Below are 26,708 nucleotides of genomic sequence, written 5' to 3'. Positions count from 1 at the left end.
GGAGGAGCATTCACATACATCCTAATCTACGTGGATGATATGGTCATCGTCGCGCAGTCAGAGGAAGAGTTCCGCTCCATCTTGGGATACCTAGAGCAACAGTTCGCCGTTACCAACCTGGGAGATCTTCATCATTTCTTGGGTATGGAGGTAGAACGTTGCCAGAATGGCTTCAAATTGAACCAACAGACTTACATCAAGAAGCTAGTCAAGAGGTTCAGCTTGGAAAATGCCAAACCGTCGAAGGTTCCCATCGATTCAGGCTATTTGCAGCTGAAGGAGGAGGAGCATGACCAGCTACCGAATAACCACCAATTCATTAGCCTTATTGGAGGATTGCTTTTCGTGGCACTGCACACTCGTCCTGATATTGCAGTAAGCACGACAATCCTGGCGCAGAAATCCAGTTGCCCCAACCAACAAGACTGGAATGAAGCTAAGCGAGTGCTGCGATATCTAGCAACAAGCAGTCACCTCAAGCTGGCACTGGGATGCAACAGCGATGGCTTGTCGCTATACGCTGACGCGGATTGGGCAGGAGACCAGCGGGACCGGAAGTCTAAATCTGGGCATTTGATCATGTTCGGAGGAGGCCTGATCCAGTGGGGTTCCAGAAAGCAGTCGTGTGTGGCCCTCAGCACAACTGAAGCCGAACTGGTTGCACTTGCAGAGGGATGCCAAGAGCTTATCTGGACGAAGCGATTGATGGATGAAATCGGCGAGTCTTCAACCCAGCCAATTCCAGTATACGAAGATAACCAGAGCTGCATCAAGGTAATCGAAAGCGACCGTTTGGAGCGAAGGACGAAACACATTGAAACGAAATTCTTTTTCGTTCGCGATCTCCATCAACAACAGCTTATCAACCTGCAGTACTGCCCTTCGGAATCGATGTTAGCTGACATGTTGACGAAGCCACTGCAACGAGTCCGTTTGGAGGATTTACGAAGCCAAATGGGAGTAATTCAAGATTAGCACGAGGAGGAGTATTAGCGTAAGATAATATTAGCGTGCAGAATTTGAATTTGAATATCCATGCGCAGCAGGCGCTGACTTTAAACCTAGAAATAAAATTTTCATTAGTAACTGTGTTCTCAACCAAAGCAGTAGTTTGTTCTTCGGCTCTATCCGAGAGTTTCGTATTGTGCTGACGATTAAAAATGAAACGAGTATGTAAATGAACCGACATTTCCTGTGACCAATCGTATTCCGGAGTAGAAAAAGAACTACACTCGACAAAAAATAGGGGAGCAAAATGCGTCATCGGAAAATATGTCAAAACAACTGGACTTTGTATAGAACATTTTCATTCTTGAAAGTTACTTGGTTGCATTCATTTGAAAAAATCTCATGCAAATGTAAATATTCATTATCAGAAATTGTCGAAATTAAAATACTTTGGAAAAATGATTTCACACGCAATTCTGTATGAAAAACTTTTTTTTGTTCTGACCAGCGATTTGCTGTACGTTCATTATTTCATGAAATATTCTTAATTCAAAATAAAAGGATAATTTTTCATTCGATAGAGAATACTACTGTAGAAAATAGTTCTACTGAAAATTTCTATGCATCAAATGGAAGCGAAATAATAAGGTTGATTGGATTGTTATTGGGAATATATTTTTGAAATCTATAGAAACTTTGAAAGCAATCCAAAAAAAACGCTTTATCGTTTCTAGCAATGTCTTTTGTCTACAACGGATATAGACATGAAACAAAAAATATGTATGTACGATATCCCTAAACTAAAAATTTGTAGCTTGAAAATGCTGTATTTTTTATCTTCATGTCATCATTATTTATATAACATGTTTCCTACTTTATCTTTTATTTTCTTGATTTTTTTTTTGATTGATAAAAAATAATTTATGCATATAAAATTGTTCGTTTGATTGATAAAAAATAATTTATGCATATAAAATTGTTCGTTTTTGTGCGCTTCAAAAACTCGAAAAGTTGTACACTGATGGAACTCTTATTATGACACAATATACAATCTACTTCAAGGATAGTTGTTGTTCTATGGAGCTTTAAGATTTCCAGATAAAATAAGCACATTTCTGAAATAAAGCTGTGTAAATAAAATTTTTAGTACTGAATATGTATTTTATGTGATAGCAACACATTTCCTTGCAAGTGCTCGAAAAATCGTTAACTCAAATTGTATCTGATAATGATTTTAAATCTGGGGGGTCTCCGTAGCCACATTGGTTACGCGTTCGCTTAGTAAGTGATCGATCGTGAATTCAAAACTCAGGGCCCTGATTGACCATCTTTGTGTTGTTACAGAATAACTACGTCCACGGCAACAATCATCAGAGATGGAGATCGATCCACGGTCGGAATAAGATCGATTCATCCATACAATCGCTCTGCTCTGCAAGAAACGTCGGGCTGCTATTCTATTAATAACTCAACAATGATCATGTCAACTGTCTCCGCTGTCCGGTCTAACAGGACATTGGAAGAACAGAACGAATACTCTTACGCCTAAATGGCTACTGTGAAATGTAATGTACCATATGCAATGGTATAGAAGGAATGTTATTACGCCAAAAAATGGCAACTGTGTAATGTGCTAATTATAGATATGATAAACATGTGACATGTACACGATTAAAATTCGGCTCTGTTACAGCTAAAATGCTAATGAGCCTGAAATAAACAAATGGGATAAAAAAAAAGATTTTCAATCCATCTATTTTTATTCGAATGGCGTTGCTCAAAATCAATCTTCCACAGTCCCCATCCTGACACCGACCGTGAATACAATCACTGTCGATCGTGCCGAACACGACATCAAAATTGCCATCGGTGATTTGAAAGCTCAGGTCAGCCAAGAGAAGGAGTTCAGATTCAGCGCCCATCTGCAAACCGATAAAAACGACCTAAGACTTATCGACTGTTCATGGAGCATGGCCATCGATTCATACCACTACGTCAATAACATAAGACACCAGCGCTCACCACGATACCACCTAACCTACCCACCACCTACGACGACTGCAGGAGCCGAACGTTGCCACAACATACTCGTAGCGTCTAGAAGCCGGGGGTAGACTTGGAGTACTGCGTTTTTTTTTAGACCGTTGATCATTATCAACCAATCGCTAACTTCTGAATCACTCATTGACTGCTCAGCTGAACTGTCAAAATCATCTTCTTCAGATCATCCTAACATGATCGCTTCCCGAATTTTCATTCACTCGTTGGACACCATGGATTCTTTCTTCCACGAATATCACGTCACGCGCCAAAACGATTTCCTCTAGCACAGGATTCCAAATCCGATAACCGTTAACAGTATACCCGACGAACGTTCCGCGCCACGATTTCGCGTCAAGTTTCTTCCGACACTCTTTCGGAATGTGAACGTACACATCCGCACCGAACACACGAAGTCTTTTCACATTCGGCTTATCGCCGTTCCAATTCTCAAACGGAGTCAATAGCACTTGCTGGGCTACGGTTAGCTAAAAACGCCGCAGTTTGAATTGCTGGACTCCACAGCCTTTTGACAACTCTACTGTCCTCCAACATCGAACGCGTTTTCTCGATCAACGTTCTGTTCATACGTTCACTTGTGCCGTTTTGTTCAGGCGTGTATGCCACCATCCACTCGATCACAATTCCCTTTTGTTTACAGAAATCAGTGAACGCACGGTTTTAATACTCTCTTCCATGATCGCAACGGAGCCGAAAGATGCCTCTTCCGAACTTAGCACTCGCGATAGCCTCGTATTCTCGAAATTTTTCAACGACTTGATCCTTTGAACGCATCAAAAACAGTAAACAGTAAACAGTAAACCTACGGTGCCAAAACTCGAGGGACCGCAAAAATACGACTTCTCTGTATTATCACTTTCTCGGCGAAAGTTCATTTCATACAATTTTCCGCGTCATGAACCAACCGCGATTAAGGTGAAGGTGGAAGCTAGCCATTGTAGTAGTATAGGTAAACCCTCGTGTAAAAATGGGGTAATAGTGTTTGTGAGAGAAGAGCAAAGCACACGTAAATAGATCAATTCACTTATCAGCTGTGTGGCGCTTCGTTGACACGAGTCTTTGAATACATTTGAAAAAAAAACAAATAACAATTCAATACTAAAGTAAAATGTATGAACGATATGTTCCGATGAACAATTGCAAATATAAATATATATAGAAGATGCATTTGCAAATGATTCTGATTATACGCGAGCGTAACATGAGCAAATTTATAACACATGAGAATTGGGGCTCTTTTGGTATTAACAAGTTCTTCCGCATAGTAACTCGATGTTGATAATTCCTTAATATTTTCCTTCGTTGATCGTATTGTTTTCACATTTTCACGTTGGAAAGCCTTAACCCTTCTCTTCGTTGGCCGAGGCATTTAGATTGAATTTAATACTTTTCCGTTTACTGTTTTTGAAAGCATAGGCAGCCGTGGCAGTGTTCCGAGCTCTGCAATACAATTTTCTTACCCAATGTTAAAGTTGCTAAAACTTACATTATAGACCCATTAAACGTAAAAATAATAATTGTATTGATATCAACACAATTTTATTCTATTGATTTTCATGACATGGGACGCTATGACTCCGGAATAACATTTTATTGAGTGGTTTTTATAGCTGTTTCTATGATGTTGTTTGGCATCAGTGTCGAAAAAATAACGATGCTTCCACCAATACAAACAAAACCATTGCAGAAGATTGAAAAACGAAAATTTAACTTTCAGAGCACTTGCTCGAGTTTTCCGACGTTCTTCACTATACGGTGCGAAAGCAGATGAAAATTTAATATCTTGTGAGTAATCGATTAGAGTTTGGTTGATATTACTTGATGGGAAGTGTGCGAAAACGATCATTTTCTTCACACTGTTTCGCAAAATTATTGATTTTCGGGCGAGAGGTGAGGGAGGGAGATGAAAGAAATGAGCGCCATTGTGGCAGCCATTTGTGGCTAGCTTCCACCTTCACCTTAACCTCGAACTTTTCACGAAACGCACTTTTCCGTCAGCGAACACTATCTTCAGTCCTGCTGTTTTTATCTTACGCACGGTGAGCAAATTAACTCTTGCCTCCGGGATGTATGAAATTCAAGGATAATTGGGCGGACGGAGTTTCTCGCGATCCACTCATGAAACTAACACCATCTTCGCCTGTTCCATAATGTGCATTATTTTTCATTGCACCACTGCTCTTCTTGTTTTTCTTTTCCGGGCAGCTGGAAATGGCCTTCTTTATGGGAACCGAAACACTTCCACTTCTTCTTTTGCTGTTGTTGCTTCCCGGCGCTCGAACCGGTAGAAGCTGCTTCGTCACTTTTAGACACAGAAATGTCAACACCGGCACTCTTCCGCTTTATTTCTTCATCCAATAAGCGGCACCGCACAAAATCAACAGATAAAAATTCTTCCAGAATTATTTCTATTGCCGTCACTACCGTCGCGTATTCTGACCCAAGTGTCAGTAGCAAATGACAAACGATGTCAATATCTTCGACTACTGCGCCCGTTGCCTTGTAATCGCGCACAACACGATCAAACAAAAGAAAATGTTCTTGAAGAGATCCACCGTTTTGTCGCAATGACAGCAACTTCTTTTTCAGATGCAGTCGAACCGCGATACTTTTGCGCTCAAAAATTCGCCCCAGCGCAAGCCAGATCGCTCTCGGTGTCGGTTTATCTTGAATGTACTGAAGCTGACTGTCATGAATCCGCGAAATCAGGAGAGACTTGCAACGACGAACTTTCTTCCGTCGTTTTTCCGCAGCTTTCTCCTTTAACTCCATCACGGCATTCGTGTTTTCCTGCTTCCAACGTACTCATCAAACTCCTCCAGCTCCGCCTGTAGGCACTTGGCGAGTTCGTGCTCTTCCGGCACCACCTGCATACGGAACATCCACGAGGGACAATTACTGCCGTCGAATTGCGGAACACGCGCATTTTCAGCTTCTCTTTCCATTTCTATAAACACTCTTTTCTACGCGACAATTCAAATAACGAACTAATCCGACACTCGCGAATTCACTGGGCCCATAACCTAATGGGAATTCGGGCAGTGGTAACGGAATCGAACAAAAAGAAAAACCAACAACTTACTTTAATTAACGAGTTTTAATAAAACACATGTTTTCTCTTTGAGGTACAGTTCTAAAATAAATAGAATAATATAAGCTTCCGCTGTACTGACAGCTAACTGTTCAGGGGTCTTTCGATTAAGTTAAGGTTAATATTAGGGATATGAAATTGATATCCCAAACATTTTTGATATTAGATCAAATGTAAAATAAGATTCGAATTCGATTTGCAATCACTCACGCGCTTCAACCCTGGCACACCCTCTTCGGCGTGCAGCTGCGAAACGTCAACTCGCAGTCGAATTGGAAGAAAGAAGAACGGCAAGAAAAAAACAATATCGTACAGTCTCTTGGAACTCTGTAGCAAAACTCTGCATCGAAAAGAGAAAGTTGTTGCAAATCGTCGTCAGCATCGTCGTCTTATTTTCCTTCCTCCCGACCGACGCAAATCACGGCTGTCGACTGCGAAAGTGAATGCTGGCGAGGTTGCATTATTTTTATTGTGCAATTGGTTTTAGATTTTCGTAAGAGGTTTTTCTTTCTCTATGTCGAAGAAGGAAGAAAACTGCGGGGCGTAGAGAAAACACTCAATTGCTGGTTGTGCCAAAGTTCAAGACTGTTTGGTCTGTCAAAAGGAGGAGAGGAGCAAATTTTGATAAGGAAGAATGGTAGATAGCAGCTTCTGCGAGAACTTTTACTTTGTGATATGAATCTCTGGCTGGGGCGATGCTAGTTTGGCTCTGTGACAAACGCAGCGTACAATTGTGCTGGTGAGCATCTCGCATCTCTTAGGATTTTTAATTGCGGTGCAGGAAGAAAAAAGGCCCGTCGGATTCGAGAAGATCGAGCTGGGTGAATTAAGCCTTACCCGCGTACTACCGATTTTGTTAGCACTGTTCGCCAGTTTGGAGGAAGCCAGCAGGATTTGGGCGAAGATCAGGAAGAAGATGGATGGCAGCAGTGTCGGGAGTGGTGGAGGCGACGACATGAGTGGGTCTGCCGGAACGTCAGCAAACGATAGTCGAAGTATTCGCGACAGTGATGACGGGGGCGATGACAACGCTCCTGACTCCAACGGGCAACCGTATCACGAGGTGCAACGCAATGCTTTGGCTAGTGGCGTTGGGAGCAGCCAGAAGAAATCGTGGTCGGAGCTCAAAACGATTGTTAATGATATGAGGCGCCAGATGGCATCCTTGGTCAGCTTACTGCCTATGAACGTTAACTTTCGAACTCTGTCGGATGGCCGCACACGGGTTTACTTTCTCAGTCTGCCCGCGTCCAATGGATGGGATACGGTTCTTTTCTATGCTGACGTGCCTGCTAGTGAAACAGACAATCGTGCCCCTATGCGACTCGAATGGCATCCGATGCTTGAGCCGATCATTTCCCACTTGTCTGTGAACAATTCGCGCGAGGTTCAGCTGCTCCTGGAACGGAAACGTCTCTCGATATGGGGCATTACGTCGTATGAAATTCATAAAGCTAGTGGCAAAATTGTGTTCCCTGCATGTAATACCTTGTACCAGTGTTTGGACACTGGGTACGGAGAGGGAACGCTGTTTCCGTCGGAATTGCGAATCTTCCAGCGGTCCGCCGCCATCGACCCGCAGATCTGCCCCCAGAATTCCGACCTTGTTGCGTATGTTTGTGATGGCGATATTTGGGTTATTCATACCCTCAGCGGTCACAGCGAGCGTCTCACGTATGCTCACGATGGACGAAGATCATTCTCGGAGGATCCGTTTTCAGCTGGTATCCCATCTTATGTGATGCAGGAGGAGTTTAGCCGTTATCAGGGCTTCTGGTGGCAACCGAGCAGCACCGATGAGATCTATCGGATAGTGTACGAGGAGGTGGATGAGAGCGACGTAAGTCTATACACGTTCCCGTCGTCTCAGTCCGTTGGCGGTGATTACGAGGAATATCGATTTCCGCGAGCAGGCTCAGCTAACGCTAAATCCAAGCTGAAACTGGTTCAATTTCGGCTGTCGGAGTCGCTAAAAATCAAGGAGGTGTGTACCAAGGAGCTGCAAAGTTCTCTGAACTCTGTTTTTCCCTGGCTTGAATACGTTGTGAGAGTTGGTTGGACTCCGGATTCGAAATAGTGAGTGGTGGCTGCTTTATTTCGTTTTGAATAAGTTTTAGAGACAATTTTTTTCAGCGTTTGGGTTCAACTGGTTAATCGTGTACAGCAAAGATTGGATTTGGTTTTGATTCCGTTGGACAATTTTTGCGAGGGATACAGCTGCTCATCGCTGTCACCCCTGGGGGCAATTAACAGTACAGCAGCGATGAGCGCGAAAGAATCCGCGATATTCGTTTCCCCCAATGACTACTGGATGACCCAAGTGGAACGACACAAGCAACCCATGCAAGTGATCTACTCGGAAACATCCAACACTTGGGTGAATGTGCATGATGTGCTACAATTCCTCGAAATCAATGATAAAACCGTGCAGTTTATCTGGGCCTCGGAAGAGACTGGTTTTCGGCATTTGTACTTGGTAACATCTAGTCTTGCCACAGGTGGCAACTGCAGCAGTAACAGTAGTTATAGAAACGGTAGCAGTAATATTAGTCATGAACATCACAAAGACAGTTCTTCGGACATGGAAACGGTCAATAGCAATCATCATAATCACATTTACAAAAGCGAAGAGAGCACCTCCAAATCAGACACGACGAATGTGGATAGCTGTGGGACACTGGTACCGCGTATATTGCAGAAGGTATGTGTCTTCAATTGTAGGCACCTATGCCCATAATACTCATGCATTTCCTTAATAGACAGTACTTACGTTTGGAGAATGGGAAGTGCTGGGACGCAACGTTTGGGTGGACAAAAAGCAAAAACTTGTATATTATATGGGCCTTCGGCAAACCCCGCTGGAGAATCACCTGTATGTTACGAGCCTCGATGGACCCCGGAATGGACGGATACTAACCGTTCCCGGGTATTCGTTTACGATCGAGTTCAATGATGTGAGTCAATCCATAGCTAGTGGTGAAGCTACCAAAAACCGTTTCTTCCTTATAGGAATGTACCATGTTCCTGCAGACGTATAGCAACACCCAAACGTTACCCTCGTGGGAGTTGGTACACATCAAACAAAACGGCGCCAGCGGTGACGTCGCCGGACTAGAACTGATCTCGATGGGGTACCTGTTCGAGGGTGGCCCATCGGAAAATACTCATTACAACCCGACCATCTACAGTCCTCGTTTGGCGACGGGAGAGATTATCTACACGATGGTGTTCAAACCCCACGACTTTAGGTTGGGTGTTAAGTATCCGACGGTGTTGAACGTTTACGGCGGACCGGAGGTGCAAACCGTTAGCAATACATTTAAGGTATTCTCGGTCAATGTTGAAAATTCCACTAGAAATAAATCCTTGTTTTCCTATGACAGGGCATGAGACAACTACGGATGCACATGCTGGCAGCTCAGGGCTACTGCGTGGTTTGCGTTGATTCGCGTGGATCGCGCCACAGGGGAGTGCAGTTTGAGAGCTACATCCGATGTCGGATGGGAACTGTCGAGCTGGCCGATCAGGTGGAAGTGCTTAAGATCCTTGCAGATGAGTTGGGTTACATCGATATGGATCGAGTGGCGATTCATGGGTGGTCTTACGGTATGTTGTCCTGATTGTTGTATGCTACCTTGCGTTCAAGATAACATCGCTTGCACCCTTTTTAGGAGGTTATCTTAGCTTAATGGGTTTGGTGCAGTATCCGGAGATATTCAAACTGTCCATTGCGGGGGCGCCTGTTACGAGTTGGGAGTATTACGATACAGGCTATACTGAGCGGTATATGGATCTTCCCGAAAACAACCGATCCGGTTATACGGCAGGGTCGGTGTTAAACTACATCAATAAGTTTCCGGATGAGTGAGTATATTAATAATTTTGTCTATTAATTTTGATCGGAATTATCGTATGACTTGAATCAAATTTGATTGAAGCATGCCATTTAATTATTCTTAGTAGCTGTTGCCAGGGCTTGCCAATTTTGAAACTAAGAGTTGCAAATGACTTTCTTACTTCTTCCTTTCTCTTCAGCCAATTTTAATCTTGATCATGTGTATTCACTACATATACTGAAACATCGATTCTTCAATTTCGTATTCGTTTTGCTGCCGTTTCTTTTGAAATTGAAAGCAAACGCTTTCACTTGACGATTGAAACGATCCTAGCCATTATAATTTGAATGGGCTATACAGCGCGTACTCGATTATATACAGTCTCTGGTTTATTTTCACGTAGGACTACGTCTAACCGGAATATATAGGGGGTGAAATGGAAATCTAGGCACTGAACAAGTAGGAAAAAATGCAAGATTTGGAACGCTTATAACTCGAGCATTTCTCAATAGATCGCAAAGGTTTTTGCATCAATTGATAGGAAATATATCTACGCATCTATCATAACGAATAACATTTCATTTTTCTTAAGATAAATAACTGAATTATTGTGGAATATCAAGCATTGTCAAAATGCACTATGTGCCCATTTTTGATTGGTCCATTTTGTGCTCCTCAAATCGTACCGACCAAAACGGGCAACCAGAGCAGCAGCGAAATAGAATGAAGCACGATTGGAAAGGAAAAAGAAAAAAATTAACGAAACATTGGTCGCAGTCTCACACATGCGTAATTCTTGAGCCAGCCAGTCAGCTTAAAAATCCCCGCTCCGCTGCCGTAACGATCATTCTCATTCAAACCGTACACCACATCGGTTCGCATCACAACACATCAACAAACCAATCCAAGCAGTCATGTCTGGACATGGTAAAGGAGGAAAAGTGAAGGGAAAGGCGAAGTGAGCGAGTTAGCTGGCAAAGTTGCTCGCGACGATAAGAAAACCCGCATTCGGAACAGAACACATTCGGTTCGGTGGACATCAAGACAACAGGCAGTTGCAGCGAGTGGCGAATGGCAAACGCAATCGCAAAACGGCAGCAAGTAGCAGAAGAAGAAAGTTTGTTCTTTATACAATCTGCTTTGGTGGCAAATCCAGAAGAAGGCGGCATCGAGGGCGTTCGAAATGTTTTTTTTTTCAAAGTCACGAGTACTAAGTTTTCTAAATTGGAACCATTCCATAAAACACGGCGCTTATCAGGGCCATTAAACCTTTCAAAAAGAGTTTACGAAATACAGTTCAATGCTTTCTAAAATAATATCCAAAATAATATCCAAAATAATAATAAAACACAAATTTATTTTTTCATAATTTGTTTGCCAGGATATGATGAGTATGTGAATTTGGAAGTTGTTCTGAGCTTATTGATTGTTGGGGACTTTCCTGATTATTCAATTTTCACCAATTCTTAAATTGTTTCCAGATTGAAAGTACAGTAATTTACAATTAATTCGACATTTAGCTAATTGGACGGACCTGTAATGCGACATATTTAGTTGGACATTTTTGTAAACATAGAGTTCGGGGTCCAAATTATGACCCCACATTAAAAGTTAACACTGTACCACTGTCATCGCAAATATTCAATTACAGGGTAAAATCGCCTCCAATGCGACACTGAGTGGTGCTTCGGCACGTCGCATTAAATGTAATTTACTGTACAACATGTCACAAGCTGGATGGGAGGAAATTTTCCAACTGTGAAAGCTGTGGCGAGTGGCAAACGCAATCGCTAAACAGAAAGGTTTAGCCGAACAAGATGGGGATATCGAGTGATAACAAAACAATAAACTCTTTAGATTGAAGATAATTTTGTGATCCTGAAAAGGACCCTTTTTAGACTGCATGTGAATCCAACGAGCGAACAAATCGTAATGAATGTATTTTTTTGCCATCGCTGCCTTTTAACGCTCATTCGTTCGTCTCGTTGGACTCGACCCTTTGATTGAGTCTGCCGATTTGTCTCTATCCTGTGAGCGTGTACCGCTAAAGTACAAAACGCGCGCTGATGACCACCTATGCATTCCCTATCACAGCCATCATTTTGATTGTACGATATGTGCATACGCCAAAAGATGCCCGGCGTTGAACATTTAATAAGTACAAAGCCTCCAGGAAAAAATCAAGAATCAACTATGAGATAGTGAGAAAAAATTGAGAAAGTTTGTATAAAAAAAAGCAAAAACACAACACCAAAGGTTCTTTTCAGAACCCCCAACATGTTCATAAAGAGTAAACAGAAAACTAATCCATTTTTCAGGTAGATAGGTAGGTATTCACGTAGGAGAAGAAAATAAAACAATATATTTAAAATATATATTTAGCAAAAGCTGTCCCCTTTGTATAGTCCTACGTCACTCCGGTTATGTCCCCGACATTACCCACCCGTCTTTTTGATGTATCATTATTAATTTTATCCTACAAATTTATATTGAACTTGATTGTTTCTATCAATTAAATTGAAACTTTCTAATCGCTCTACAAGTTGTTTTTTGGCACCCTATTTCTATCCATCTTAATTTCGCTACAATATCGATATAAACAATTCCTGGTGAAAATTCAAGCAAAATCTTCAAAAATTCTTCATTTTGACTCCACTGTACATATAAAGGCCACTTAAATTTCACTTAAACGTTGAAAAGTAATATTTTTTCGTGAAATAAGCCATGTTTGAAACATAAAATTTTTTTTCTCAAACTTTCTCAAACATCGTAATTTCGGTTCGAATACGGTTCGAGCTCCAACGAAATTTTCATTCGAAATAAAACGCTTCCATTCGATATAAGAACCATTCATTTTCATTTGACCGTGAAACGTGAAATGAAGCGAGAATGTACGAAGGTGGAGTGATATTCTCTGTATTGAGCGTCAAGAGAGAGTAGCACTATTGATTTTGCCTGAAATTTAATAAGACACAATTGTGATATTGTAACTGTTCGGCTGAAAAGTCGGCTCTTGCAAAAAACTACTTGACTATCACAAAGCACCATCTTTCAATGGATACGTGTCAAAATTTGACAGGAATCGGTCGATTGGTTCGTGAGTTACAGCATTATTGTGAAAAAAATGGAAAAATCCGAATTTCGTGTATTGATGGCAAAATTGCATGAATTGGGTATCCATCGTATTCTCCAAGATCTGGCCCACAGCGACTATTTTCTGTTCACAGACCTGAAGAGAATACTCGCTGGTAGGAAATTGAGGATCGGTGATGAAGCAATTACTGAAACTGAGGCTTATTTTGAGGAAAACCCGAAAGAGTACTATAAAAATGAAAAAGTTGCAAGATCGCTATAATCGCTGTATCGTCCTCGAAAGCAATTATGTTGAATAATAAAATTGAATTTTACAAAAAATAGTTTTACTGTGTTACCTTATAAACTTTTCAGCCGAACTGTTAAGGCCCTGGCTGTTGCATCTATATTCATCTTCAAATGAATTGTGAATTGAGACATTTAGATCGATAATTTGAAATTGAATAAACAAAAGGATACCAATAGAAGTTTTGCATTTAGTGCGACAACAGGTATGAAATATAATTTGAGGAAATTATTCTTCTGTAATTTAATCAATGTTTTTGTCATGTGAAAATAATGTCAATTTTCATAACATTTCAAATTACATTCGAATGCCCCTCACAGAAATCTTACACTTGAATATGGTGTCGATTGTTTACGAAATTCTGCTTTTTAACTGGTCCCAGGAACAAGGAGTGATCAATCATAATTAATGTGGATGGAGGACCAGACGAGAACCCTAGTTTTAAAAAGATCATAAATATTTCGATTTATCATTTTAAACAATTGATTCTTGATCATTACTCGAGAATAATTCAGGCAAATGAAACGAAATTTGGGATGTGGATTGTTTGAACATGCACTTCTATTTTTCGGTTTCAATCAGAAAACGCGACTTTTGAATTTATCACTAACAGTTTATTTTAAACAGTTGATTTGATTCCAAGAGGTGACTACTTCGTTCGAGATTTTATTTCTAACTGACTTAAGTTTATCTATCACCACAATAGATATTTAATCTCCTGTTCTGTATTTCTTATCTTCGGCCCTATCGACGATCGATCGTTTATGGGCTGATTTTTCGTATCCTAGCTGCTAACGATTGTAGTAATCGCACGGTGGGTTCATGCCATGCGAATATCAGAAATTCATTTCCTAAGTTGCTATAAACTTTGGGCTCAGGCTTAAACATGGATATTTCAGGTTGCAATAAATTTTTCTATGGTGGTTAGACACTCCACCCCTCTCTCTAAGGGAGAGCTGCCATACAAATGAAACACAAATTTCTGAACTATACAAACCAATGGAATGAAACATAGCATATAGAGGGATCAATAAACGCTTTTGTGGTGGTTCGGCACTCCTCCCCCTCTCTAAAGGGGGGCTGCCATACAAATGAAACACAAACTTCTGCATAACTCGAGAACTAATCAAGCAAATGGAGCCAAATTTGGGATGTGAGGGTTTTTGGGTACGAGAAATGTTTCTATGATGGTATGACACCTCTTCCTCCTCTGGAGAGGAGAGGGGGTCCCATAAAAATAATGCACGTATTTCAACCAAACATATCCCAACCAAACAGTTGTAGTAAAAGCAGTAGATTTATGTTGATTAGGGCAAACGTTAGGCCCGTTGACATTTGTAAAAATAGAATCGAGTAAAATAAAACATGGCAATTGAAAATTTTCGGAAAACTATGAAGGAAAATAGGAAAATTCGAAAAATTCAATTCGCATGTGTTCTACAATTACATATTGACAAGCTAACAACACTTGTCAATATGTAATTGTAGAACACATGCGAATTGAATTTTTCCATTTGTTGTTTGCGCTAATGAAATTGATCTTCGTTCGAAAGTGGAAATGGATTTTAATATGATAAAACGCACTCCTATATCGTCTTCTATCTACATAAATAAAAATGGATCGCCGAATGTGTTGATAATAGCAAAACTCGAGAAAGGAATTGTTCGATTTAGGGCTGTCTTCATTCTATCATATTTCCTGTATCAAACATTTATTCCATGTAACGGAGAAACATGTTATTTGAAAGTGGATGAAAAATCTTGCACGAGCATTGTGTTAATTTCAAAAGGTAGATTAGAAGATCAATCAATGAGCAGTTCTGCGATTGGTCCCAAGAACTTGCGTTTGGTAAGAAAACGTGGAAGTGATAACGAAAAATAAATTTTGGGCGGGACGAAGTTTGCCGGGTCAGCTAGTTATAGTATAAAACTATTATTTTGTTATTATAATGTAAAATCACACTCAGTTTTCTTTCGCGATAGTTTCACCATTTAAATACTGCTTCGATAAGGAAAAAGGATTCTCATTCATAGTTTTCACTCGAAAAATGTATTTTACCTAAAATCCATGAACATCCAAACATCCAAATCCAAGCGGTGAACCCATCTATAGGGAGTTCTACTGCGTATAAGAACAACTTTGATACACCCCTACTCGTTACGGACGACGTTTAAACAGTTTAAACTATCCGTTGTCTGGAGAAAAGGTAGCATTGTTGTCGCAGCAAAACACCAGCAAAGCGGTTAGCAGAAACATTCGCCAAGCAGCAAATACCCGGGTCTCCGGCAACCCTATCCCATCCAATGCAAATTGAGCATAGGCAGCATAAAACAGGGCTCGCGCTTAGGGAGCTCACGTATTGTTTAATGTTTGGAGTATTAAATGTCAATATTTGATTACGTTGGATAGTTCCCTTTGGCAAGCGATGTTTAGATACCCACCCGGAAGCTTTCTTGACTATTTGCAATTTAAATCACAGCTGAAGAATCGCGCGGAGCATTTCATTTTTAATTTTAGGTTATGATTTCTATGCTCATGATCAGTCTTGCTAATGGTTACCATCGTATGACTATTTATGGAGACGTATATGCTGTGTCATTAATGAACATCATAACATGAACAGTCAAAGTACTGTCGAATTAAAAATGTCATATGACATTTCGTTTTTTTTTTCATATTATTCATTAGCTATTCATCAACCCGTAATTAAACAACAATGTTCACGGGGAACGCTCACCGCTTAAAACGTTTATTCAATACATTCGCACTTGATAGGGGAGAGTTTGACGGTTGCTTTAATCTAAGCAATCCGTCTAAATATCATCCAACGTGTATGGATGTGTGGGTGAGAAGGTTAATGTATGTGTGCAGCTCCGCTTGAATGCAGAATAAAGAGAGGAAATGAATGCATACCACTGCAGTTTTAATGTCAAATGACATTAAAACTACAGTCATATTAGCCGGAATTAAAGGATTGTTGAATGGAAATAGTATATTTTCACCGCTCTTCTGGGTACGTTCGACAGAAAGAGAGAATATATAAACGTTCAATTGATGGTCGTGTTTGCGGCTGTGCGTTTATTCCTGAGGAGACTGTTGGAACCGAGCAATGTATTTTTGATCACATTCGCAACACATATTGAGCCGTGACTCTCGCGCAAGAGCAGTATGTGATGGTTGAGAGAAATGTCGACCGTATACAATACTGCTCATGATTTTCTATGCTGGCTACTAAAAGGCGGCCATCTTAGCAATCCCTTGCAAATACTGCCTTGCTTCGATTGAAGCAAACTGTGTCGATTGGAGCAATCAATAAAAGAAAGAATACATATTTCCGCCACAGCTTGCTTCGATTGTCAGAAATTATTATGTATTGAATTGTTCAGGGTTTAAAAAAATCTAAAATTTAACACCACAAAACAAAAATAACAAATGAAACTGAGTTCTTGGTTTTCAGAAACATGTCACATATGTCACGCATATCAGTAAAAAATCAAACATCAAACTCTTAATTCATTACACAGTCCCGTACTCTAATTTCTACAGAATGCAGATGCACTGGATCAGTCAGCTCGCGCAGTCCGAAGCCGCCGGACGCAAAGTTGTTCGTGTCCGTTATTGTGTTGGAACAATACCGTTATCGGTTTCGCTGAAGTGATTGTGTCGCCCTAACGGTGTTTTCTTTATTGCGAGAGTGAAGTGATAAGTAATCACAACCAGCGGGAGGGAGAAGTCCTCCACTGCGGGCGCTGTGAGCGTGTGCCGTTCCATCGTCATCGTATTGCTGTTGTGCCAAGCGATCATCACGTGGTTCGATTGGAGCACCGTTACAAATCATCCGCACCGTGCGCTTCAAGTATTTTAGTTTATATATATATATATATATATATATATATATATATATATATATATATATATATATATATATATATATATATATATATTAGGTTAAGGATTAAAAAAAAAAAGAAAAAGTATATTTGTATATCTGCCATAATGGCAGAGTGCGATCCTCTTGATATCGACATTGAATCTGATGTTTCCTCCTCACTAACTACTGGGAAGTCGCTTAAACGCGTTCCCCCCTCAGACGATGTTTTTTCAGAGGAAGAGCTAATCAACCTCAACAAGCCCCCTTCAAGAAAATTGGCAAACTTTTCCACTTCGCCCCCTCAATCTCCCGCTCCCGCTTTCGATTATCTCCTGAACTTGCTTCCCAGCCCAACTGTTCCCGCTCCCGCTCAACAATCGACCTCGTCCTCCCCCTCAGTTGTCCCCTCTCCGCGTGTCAAGGTCTATCCAGAAGATGCATCTGGATGTGGCCCATGGGTTGTTTTCTTCCGGCCAAAACCTAACGGGAAATCGCTCAACGTCATTCAGATCATGAAAGATCTGACAAAAAATTATTCCTCCGTGGTCGAAATTAGAAAGGTTCTACCGAACAAACTGCGTGTTGTCGTGGCTGATCGGAAGCAAGCTAACGAGATTGTTGTCGACAATAGGTTCGTACTAGAATATCGCGTCTATGTGCCCTGCCATAACGTAGAAATTTCGGGGGTGATTACAGAAACGGGTCTGACGAGCGCATTAATAAAAGAGGGAGATGGCAGATTTAAAAAGCTCCCTTTGACGAAAGTTAAAATTTTGGACTGCCATCAATTAGGAAAAGTGTCTCAGGAAGAGGGAAAAACAAAATTCACGCCGTCCGACTCGTTTCGAGTAACTTTTGCTGGTTCCGCCCTCCCTGACTACGTTATGGTGGACAAATTGAGGCTTCCGCTGCGTCTCTTCGTGCCAAAGCCCATGACTTGCAACAAATGCAAGTCAGTTGGTCACACAACAGACTACTGCGCCAACAAGGAGCGCTGTGCCACTTGCGGAGAGCAACATGTGGGCAAATCCTGCAGTGCGACTGAGCATAAGTGTCCATATTGCGGGGGGACCCCACATGAGCTCTCAGCTTGTGAAACTTACAAGAGTCGCTGGGAGAAACAGAAGCGCTCTTTAAAGGAACGCTCGAAACGCACTTTTGCGGAAATTTTAAAGGGCGCTTCTCCACAGGCCCAACAACAACAACATCCAATCTCCTCACACAATATCTTTTCCACGTTGCCAGTTGACGAAATGGAAGCGGACACAGCTCACGGGGGTACACCGTTTATTTCCCAAGGGAATCCCCGGCGCAAAAATGTGACCACTCCCAAAATTCAATCACAAGTCCCTCCGGTGATATCCCCTGTTAGCTTGCCTAAAAAACCGAGTGCAGCGGACAAGCAAAATCAGGTTCCTCCTGGCTTCCGTGGGAATAGTTCACCTTCGAACGACCCAGCACTCGAGGGGACATCAAAAACCCCAACTGTCCCTATTTTTCCGTCCAGCTCAACTTCCCAATCGGGATTTATAAAGTTGTCTGACCTTTTGGATCAAATCTTCAAGTGTTTAAACGTTTCCGACTCCATCAGAACCATTGTCATTTCAATGCTTCCAGTATTAAAGACAATTTTGCAACAATTGATGCAAACATGGCCCCTCCTTGCAATGATTATCTCTCTTGATGTCTAATTTAAATAGAGAGGTCGGAGATATCACTGTTTTACAGTGGAATTGTCATAGTCTTATCCCCAAATTGGATACATTCAAATTTTTAATTCATAAGTTCAATTGTGATGTTTTTGCTCTGTCCGAAACTTGGCTTTCTTCGCGAGATGATCTCTCTTTCCATGATTTCAATATTATACCGTTGGACCGTGATGACAGATACGGAGGGGTGCTATTGGGGATCAATAAGTGCCACTCATTTTTTCGAATTGACCTTTCACCTATTGGAGGGATTGAAGCTGTTGCTTGTCATGCAAACATCAGAGGCAAAGACCTCTGTATTGTCAGCTTGTATTGGCCTCCGAGAGCTGCGGTTAGCCGCAAGCAACTTGTTGACATGTGCTCACTCCTTCCTGAGCCACGATTGATCTTGGGAGACTTCAACTCTCACGGAACTGCCTGGGGGGAACAGTACGACGACAATCGTTCATCGTTGATATATGACCTTTGTAACAGCTTCAATATGACCGTTTTGAATACTGGGGAAACAACACGTGTTCCTAAACCTCCTGCTAACCCAAGTGCTCTTGACCTCTCGCTTTGCTCGAATTCACTATCGTTAGATTGCAAGTGGAATGTAATCCAGGACCCCAACGGCAGTGACCACTTGCCAATCAAAATTTCCATCACCATTGGGTCGAATTCTTCTGAATCTATAAACATGGCATATGACCTCACAAGACACATTGACTGGAAAAAATATGCGGACGCGATTACTCTAGTCATCAATTCCAGAGATGGTTTACCTCCATTGGAGGAGTATAACTTCCTTTCTCGTTTGATCTATGACAGCGCGGTTCGCGCTCAAACGAAACCCATCCCAGGTTCCACTATTCGTCGAAGACCTCTATGGTGGGATAGCCAGTGTTCCAAGCTTTATGTAGAAAAATCGAATGCATTTAAAGCTTTTCGGAAACGTGGAACCCCTGAAAATTTTCAAACGTATTTAGCCCTTGAAGATCAATTTAAAAACTTAATCAAAGGGAAAAAACGTGCTTATTGGCGAAAATTCGTGGGAGGTTTGTCACGAGAAACGTCAATGAAAAAATTATGGAAAGTGGCTCGAAACATGAGAAATCGCTCTTCAACGAATGAAAGCGAAGAATATTCACATCGATGGATTTTTAATTTTGCACGAAAGGTTTGTCCCGATTCCGCTCCCGTGCAAAAAATTGTTCGAGATATACCACAAGATAGGTGCGATCTTGATTCTGAGTTTTCGATGGTAGAATTCTCTCTTGCTCTCCTTTCATGTAACAATTCTGCTCCGGGATCGGATCGAATTAAGTTCAACTTGTTGAAAAATCTCCCTGATGTGGCGAAACATCGCTTGTTGAATTTATTCAATCGGTTTCTGGAACATAATATTGTTCCAGATGATTGGAGACAAGTACGAGTTATAGCTATTCAAAAACCCGGAAAACCCGCGTCCGACTTCAATTCGTACCGCCCAATAGCAATGCTGTCTTGTATACGGAAATTGTTGGAGAAAATGATTTTGTTTCGCCTTGATCGATGGATTGAAACGAATGGCCTACTCTCAGATATACAATATGGGTTCCGCAGGGGCAAGGGGACGAATGATTGTCTTGCGTTGCTTTCTTCAGAAATTCAAATGGCTTACGCCGAAAAAAAACAAATGGCTTCAGTATTCTTGGACATAAAGGGGGCCTTTGATTCAGTTTCAATAGAGGTCCTGTCAGACAAATTACACTCTCGGGGTCTGCCGCCTCTATTGAATAATATGTTATATAACTTGCTTTGTGAGAAACATTTGAATTTTTCTCACGGGGATTCGACAGTAAGTCGGGTCTCCTACATGGGACTCCCCCAGGGCTCATGTTTAAGCCCCCTTTTGTACAACTTCTATGTAAGCGACATCGACAATTGCCTTACACAAAATTGCAGCCTAAGACAACTTGCAGATGATGGAGTGGTGTCTGTCGTAGGATCAAACGAATCCGACCTGCAAGGACCCTTACAAGATACTTTGAACAATTTTTCAGCCTGGGCCATTGGGCTAGGGATCGAATTCTCCACGGAGAAAACAGAGATGGTGGTTTTTTCTAGGAAGCATAGACCAGCAAAACCAAAGCTTCAACTTTTGGGTAAACCGATCACTCATGCTATGTCTTTCAAGTATCTTGGGGTCTGGTTCGACTCCAAATGTACTTGGGGGGTCCATATTAGGTATCTGCGTAAAAAATGTCAACAAAGAATAAACTTTCTCCGTACAATTACCGGCACCTGGTGGGGAGCCCATCCCGAAGATCTTATTATGTTGTATCGAACAACTATTCTCTCAGTGATGGAGTATGGCAGTTTCTGTTTTCAATCAGCTGCCAAAACACACCTCATCAAACTCGAGCGAATTCAGTATCTTTGTCTCCGTATTGCGTTGGGATGTATGCCCTCAACGCATACCATGAGCCTCGAGGTTTTGGCAGGCGTACTCCCACTAAAAGATCGCTTCAATTTATTATCTCTTCGGTTTCCATCCGGTGTAAGGTTATGAACCCATTGGTGATCGGAAATTTTGAGCAGCTGATCGAGCTAAATTTTCATTCTGGATTCATGAGCTCATATCATGAATTCGTTTCCATGCAGGTTGATCCTTCTTCGTATATTCCCAACCGTGTTTGTTTTCCTGACTACATCAATTCCTCTGTGCATTTTGATCTGTCCATGAAGCAGGATATCCATGGAATTCCAGATTATCATCGATCGGGGATCGTTCCTACGATTTTCGAAGCAAAGTATGGGCGTGTCAATTGTGATAATATGTTTACTGATGGGTCCTCTATGAATTTACTGATGGGTCCTCTATGAATGAGTCCACAGGATTTGGAGTGTTCAACAAATTTTTTAGCACCTCACACAGTCTTCAGTATCCTTGCTCAGTGTATATTGCTGAATTGGCAGCAATACACTGGGCGCTGGACAGCGTCGCCTCACGACCTGTTGAACACTATTACATTGTAACGGATAGTCTTAGCTCTGTCGAAGCTATCCGTTCAGTGAGGCCGGAAAAGCACTCGCCGTACTTCCTTGAGAGAATACGAGAAATTTTGAGTGCTTTAACCAGACGCTGTTATGTCATTACCTTTGTCTGGGTCCCTTCACATTGCTCAATTCCGGGTAATGAGAGGGCTGACAAAGGTAGGTGCAATTGAAGGCGAAATTTATCAGCGTCAAATCGCCTTCAATGAATTTTATTCTTTAGTTCGTAAAAATACCATCGCAAACTGGCAACGCAAATGGAACGAAGATGAATTGGGCCGGTGGCTCCACTCAATTATCCCTAATGTTAGCCTCAATCCGTGGTTCAAAAGTCTGGACTTGAGTCGGGACTTTATTCGCACCTTCTCCCGACTCATGTCCAATCACTGTTCGTTAGATGCGCTACTCTTTCGTTTTAATCTTGCCGACAGCAATCTCTGCGGTTGTGGCCATGGTTACCACGACATCGAACACGTTGTTTGGTCGTGCGAGTTGTATCTTGTCGCCAGATCGAATTTAGAAAACTCCATTCGGGCTGGAGGAAAGCAGTCCAATGTGCCAGTGAGAGATGTGTTGGCTCGGTTAGACCTTGATTACATGTCCCAAATATATGTTTTCCTTAAATCTATCGATCTTCGAGTGTGATTGTTCATACATCCTTTTCCCCTCCTTTTCGTCCTTCGCGAGCTATCGGTTCCCTTCCTACTAACATTAGAATAAGTTAAATTGTAAATACATATTAGATGTAAGGATAGTTTTAAGAATTGAGTGTGAAGTGTCAGTGTGAATGTGAATGTGAATGTGAGTGCGAGTGTAAACACACATCTCCTTACATCCCATCCTTTTCCTAATGAAAATATGTCACCCTTCTAAACTCGAGTCGACCGCGAGTAATCGGTTTCCTATTTCATTAACCATAGAATTAAGGAAACAACATGTTGATATATGCTAGTTGAAATATAGTTAAGAGTTTGGCTCCTTTAAACTTATGTAACTGAGCCTGTAAAAATAAACGGATTAATAAAAAAAAAAATAGATGCACTGGATGTGAGGGCAAAGATTGCTTTTGCGAATTGACCAATCAGAACTCGGAATTTTCGGTTGGATAATGCATGAGATTTTTTAGTTGTTTGATAGTAAGTTTCATGATTTTTTTATTCATTGTTATGGAGTGCCATAATCGATTGACGCAAAAATCTTGTGAATTAATCGGTAAATGACTGAGCTGAGTACGAGAGGGAGCTTGTATTTTCGATTTCAACCAATCAGAACGCGGGTTTTCCTTTTGGATAGTGGTTTAGATTTCACAATTGTTCGATACTTAGTTACATGGTGTATATTATTTTCTTCGATGTTATAAATTGTTTTGGAGTGCCCATATCGATTGACGCAAAAATCTCATGGAAATGAGATCAGGAAATGAATGAGTAATAAGCGTTTGAAGTTGGACATTTTTCACATTGCGATCGGTTTTAGTTTTTCAATTTGTACCCCCAATATGTTCCCGAAAGACGTAATCCTATGTTAAAATGGCTCCCCCGAAAGACTGGTCAGATTAATTAAAACAATGAAGAATAAAATACAGTGCTGTGTGCGCATATTGGGCGGAGTATCTGATTTATTCGAGTGCCGCAGGAGGCTTCGGCAAGGTGATAATTTGCTTGCATACTATTCAACATTGAACCCTAGGGTATTATGAAACGAGCGGCGCTTAACGATTTTCAATAAACTCATTCAATTCATCTGATGATGACGTGAACATTGTCGGAAAAAAACATTTAAGACAGTAGTAGAACATTACATCAGAGCTAAGCTCGAAGCAGAGAGAGTTGGACAGGGAATTATGCATCTAAAACCAAATACATGCTGGTTCGGTTCCGGATCCGAGCACGACAAGGCCCGATTAGGCAGTAGTGTAGTGATCAACGGCGATGAGTTAGAGCTAGTGCACCGATTTGTCTACCTTGGCTAAATGGTAACGACTGACAATGATACCAGTCGTGAGGTCCGATGGCGAATTATCAAATTACCAAACAAATTTAGCAGTCGTGCGTTCTCTGTATGAAACGACTATGAGACTGGTTATCCGTTACAGACACGATATGTTGGCCATGCGAGGACTCGGAGTCTTCAAACGACGTGTGTTAAGAAACCTCTTCGCATACCGCCAAACGGCGTATGGAGACGAAGGATGGACGAGCTCGCACAACTAATCGGTGAACACAGCATCCATAAAGGGGGCAAAGCTGGCGTTGCTGTTGATGAAAGAGGGACCGGATGAATTTGAATTGCGTTTTTCTGCTTGAGAAACGCTGATTTCAACAAAAAAGTCATCGGTTTCATCCAGTGTTTGGTGATTGATCGTTTCACTGAATAATTCATTTTCTTCGCATACCGCCAAACGGCGTATGGAGACGAAGGATGGACGAGCTCGCACAACTAATCGGTGAACACAGCATCCATAAAGGGGGCAAAGCTGGCGTTGCTGTTGATGAAAGAGGGACCGGATGAATTTGAATTGTGTTTTTCTGCTTGAGAAACGCTGATTTCAACAAAAAAGTCATCGGTTTCATCCAGTGTTTGGTGATTGATCGTTTCACTGAATAATTCATTTTCGTTTGTTCAAATATTATCTTGCAGAAATCATCAAATCAGTCAAATCAGTGGCATTCGCTTCTTGTTACATGCTACGAATCTTGGCACAAACCAGAACGAGATAACTCTGTTTCGGTTGACACTTTATGATACACAAGTATGCGAACCTAAATATCATGATCGCTTCAGACGCTGAAAGTTTATTTTGTTCTATCCATAGTGTGTCAGAGGGTGTTACCGAGGTAGTGGGGTGCACTAGGTGAACGAACAGCTAACTAGATACACCTAGCAGGGGAGTCAGGTTATATTTTTATTTTTAACGCTGATATCCCTTGCGTTTTCCTACTTTACTTACTTTTCGGCTACTCCCCCCTTCCCAATGCTGTTCAGAGCGGATTCAATAATATCTTGTTGGCGTTGTAAATATATGTATAAACAACGAATAACTTCATTAGTGTCATTAATAGTGCGCCCTTAGCTATAAATCACTAGCGAAACACAATATTATTCGCGTTTGTATATCGCAAGCAAAATTGACTCTCGCGTGTCAGGCAATAAAACCACCGACGATAGTATCCTACTTGCGACACAATTCACACTCATGTAGAATGTTACTAACAACACCGATTCAGTGAGAATCGAAACCTTTCTTTTCTTAATCGTCCCTCATTCACCGCTCGCCGTAGAGAGGTCCCTGAATGCTAATGGTACATAATTACACTCTGAGGCCAGCGCCGAATGATGACGCGATGAATTATAGCGTGATTCACGATAGGTAGAAAGAGACGATGTGTGCAGTTCAAAGCTGTATACAATCATCAAACGTGTTGCCCGTTGTTAGATTCAGCCCGGATATGCAATCAACAGGCTTCGTTCATTCACTTGGTGCAATAAAAGTGAATACTCTCATTCTGTTCAAGTATCTGAATCATCAACACATTTTCGGTTATAAATTCATGATTGGTAAGTAGCATGACACATTGACAGATTTCCAAGAACTGATTTCATCGCATCTTTCACATATATTTCATATGAATTGAAAGTGAGACTTTGTTTAGTATATTCAGTTATTTTCTCTCAGCATGACCAATATCTTCTTTCTCCTTGCCCACAGGGACAACCGTCTGCTAATCATCCACGGATTGATCGACGAGAACGTGCATTTCTTCCACACATCACAGCTCGTGAATGGTCTGATCAAGGCGAACAAACCGTACCAGCTGCAGGTCTATCCGAACGAACGCCACTCACTGCGTAATCTGGATGCCAGTAAGCACTACGAAACCAAGCTACTCTCCTTTCTCCAGAATCATCTGTGAGTGAACCCCATTAACGATTCACTTACAGCTTAGCCGCCGCATCCTCTTAATTTTTCCAATCGCCTTGCGGGAAAGTACGTGTTGTGTAGGGAAAAGTTTTTTGCTTGTGTAAATTGTTGATATAATAAGCTGGCCACTAGTAATTAATCTGTCTGTTCTGTTATGTTCCTGTCGGCCAATCAAAGATGGACAAGAAAAAAACGGTTGCAATCGTGTACCACAAACCGCAGTCAATAATGTTAGCAAATCGTTCACTGTATTATACCGATCGTTCTTCGCCAATCGTAGGAGATAGATTATAGGTTGATATCTCGAGAGAATATCAGAAAGCGTCCGGTACTCTTTCTCTTGTGTATGCGTAAGCACCTAGCTGCCCCAAGCTTTACTCGAAACGAATCAATTGGACAACAAGTCGTATCCTTTTTACGTCGATTTTGATTTTAGTCAGAAATGTTATCAGCGAGTGGACTGTCCAGCAGCAGTATGCATAGGGAGGAAATATATCGAATGCTATGTATATTTTGAAATTGTAAATTAGTTTATCTTATTATTAGCGCACGGATTGTTCATTTATTTTTATTGACGATTTTATATTTTTATTTGGCTTAGGAAGTCCGAAAAGGAGAAGCAGACGAAAGATGGATATTCGCTATATTTAGTAGTGCTTATTTTTGTGTTTAAGCTAAGTAAAAAGTGAATGAAATATTGTGCGTATAAAGAAAATTTATCATGTTTGCTTAACTGCCGGTGCGAGTAGACGGAACTCTTAAACATAAAAGCAGTGAAAATGAAGAGCGAAAAATATATTTATTGAGCACAAAATGATCTGCGCTGAATGTTCTGAGTTTGATTCTTTTGGTTAGTATATCCGAATGTGTTT

The 26,708-nt window shown here is 41.2% G+C and overlaps 1 protein-coding gene across 1 annotated transcript; it reads left to right on the top strand.

The window, feature by feature from the left end:
* Nucleotides 1–6,380: 6,380 nt before the first annotated feature.
* LOC129776574 (dipeptidyl peptidase 9) lies at nucleotides 6,381–26,664 on the top strand. The gene is made up of 7 exons (XM_055782297.1): nucleotides 6,381–8,176; nucleotides 8,234–8,801; nucleotides 8,860–9,054; nucleotides 9,110–9,424; nucleotides 9,484–9,706; nucleotides 9,772–9,964; nucleotides 25,624–26,664. The coding sequence occupies exons 1-7, from the start codon at nucleotides 7,017–7,019 to the stop codon at nucleotides 25,826–25,828; spliced, it is 2,859 nt and encodes a 952-aa protein (XP_055638272.1). The 5' UTR covers nucleotides 6,381–7,016; the 3' UTR covers nucleotides 25,829–26,664.
* The last annotated feature ends 44 nt before the right edge of the window (nucleotides 26,665–26,708 follow it).

This window comes from Toxorhynchites rutilus, chromosome 3 (genome assembly GCF_029784135.1).
Source record: "Toxorhynchites rutilus septentrionalis strain SRP chromosome 3, ASM2978413v1, whole genome shotgun sequence".
Lineage (NCBI taxonomy): Eukaryota > Metazoa > Arthropoda > Insecta > Diptera > Culicidae > Toxorhynchites > Toxorhynchites rutilus.
The sequence above is the reverse complement of the archived record's forward strand: the minus strand, read 5'-3'. Positions and strand labels throughout refer to the sequence as shown.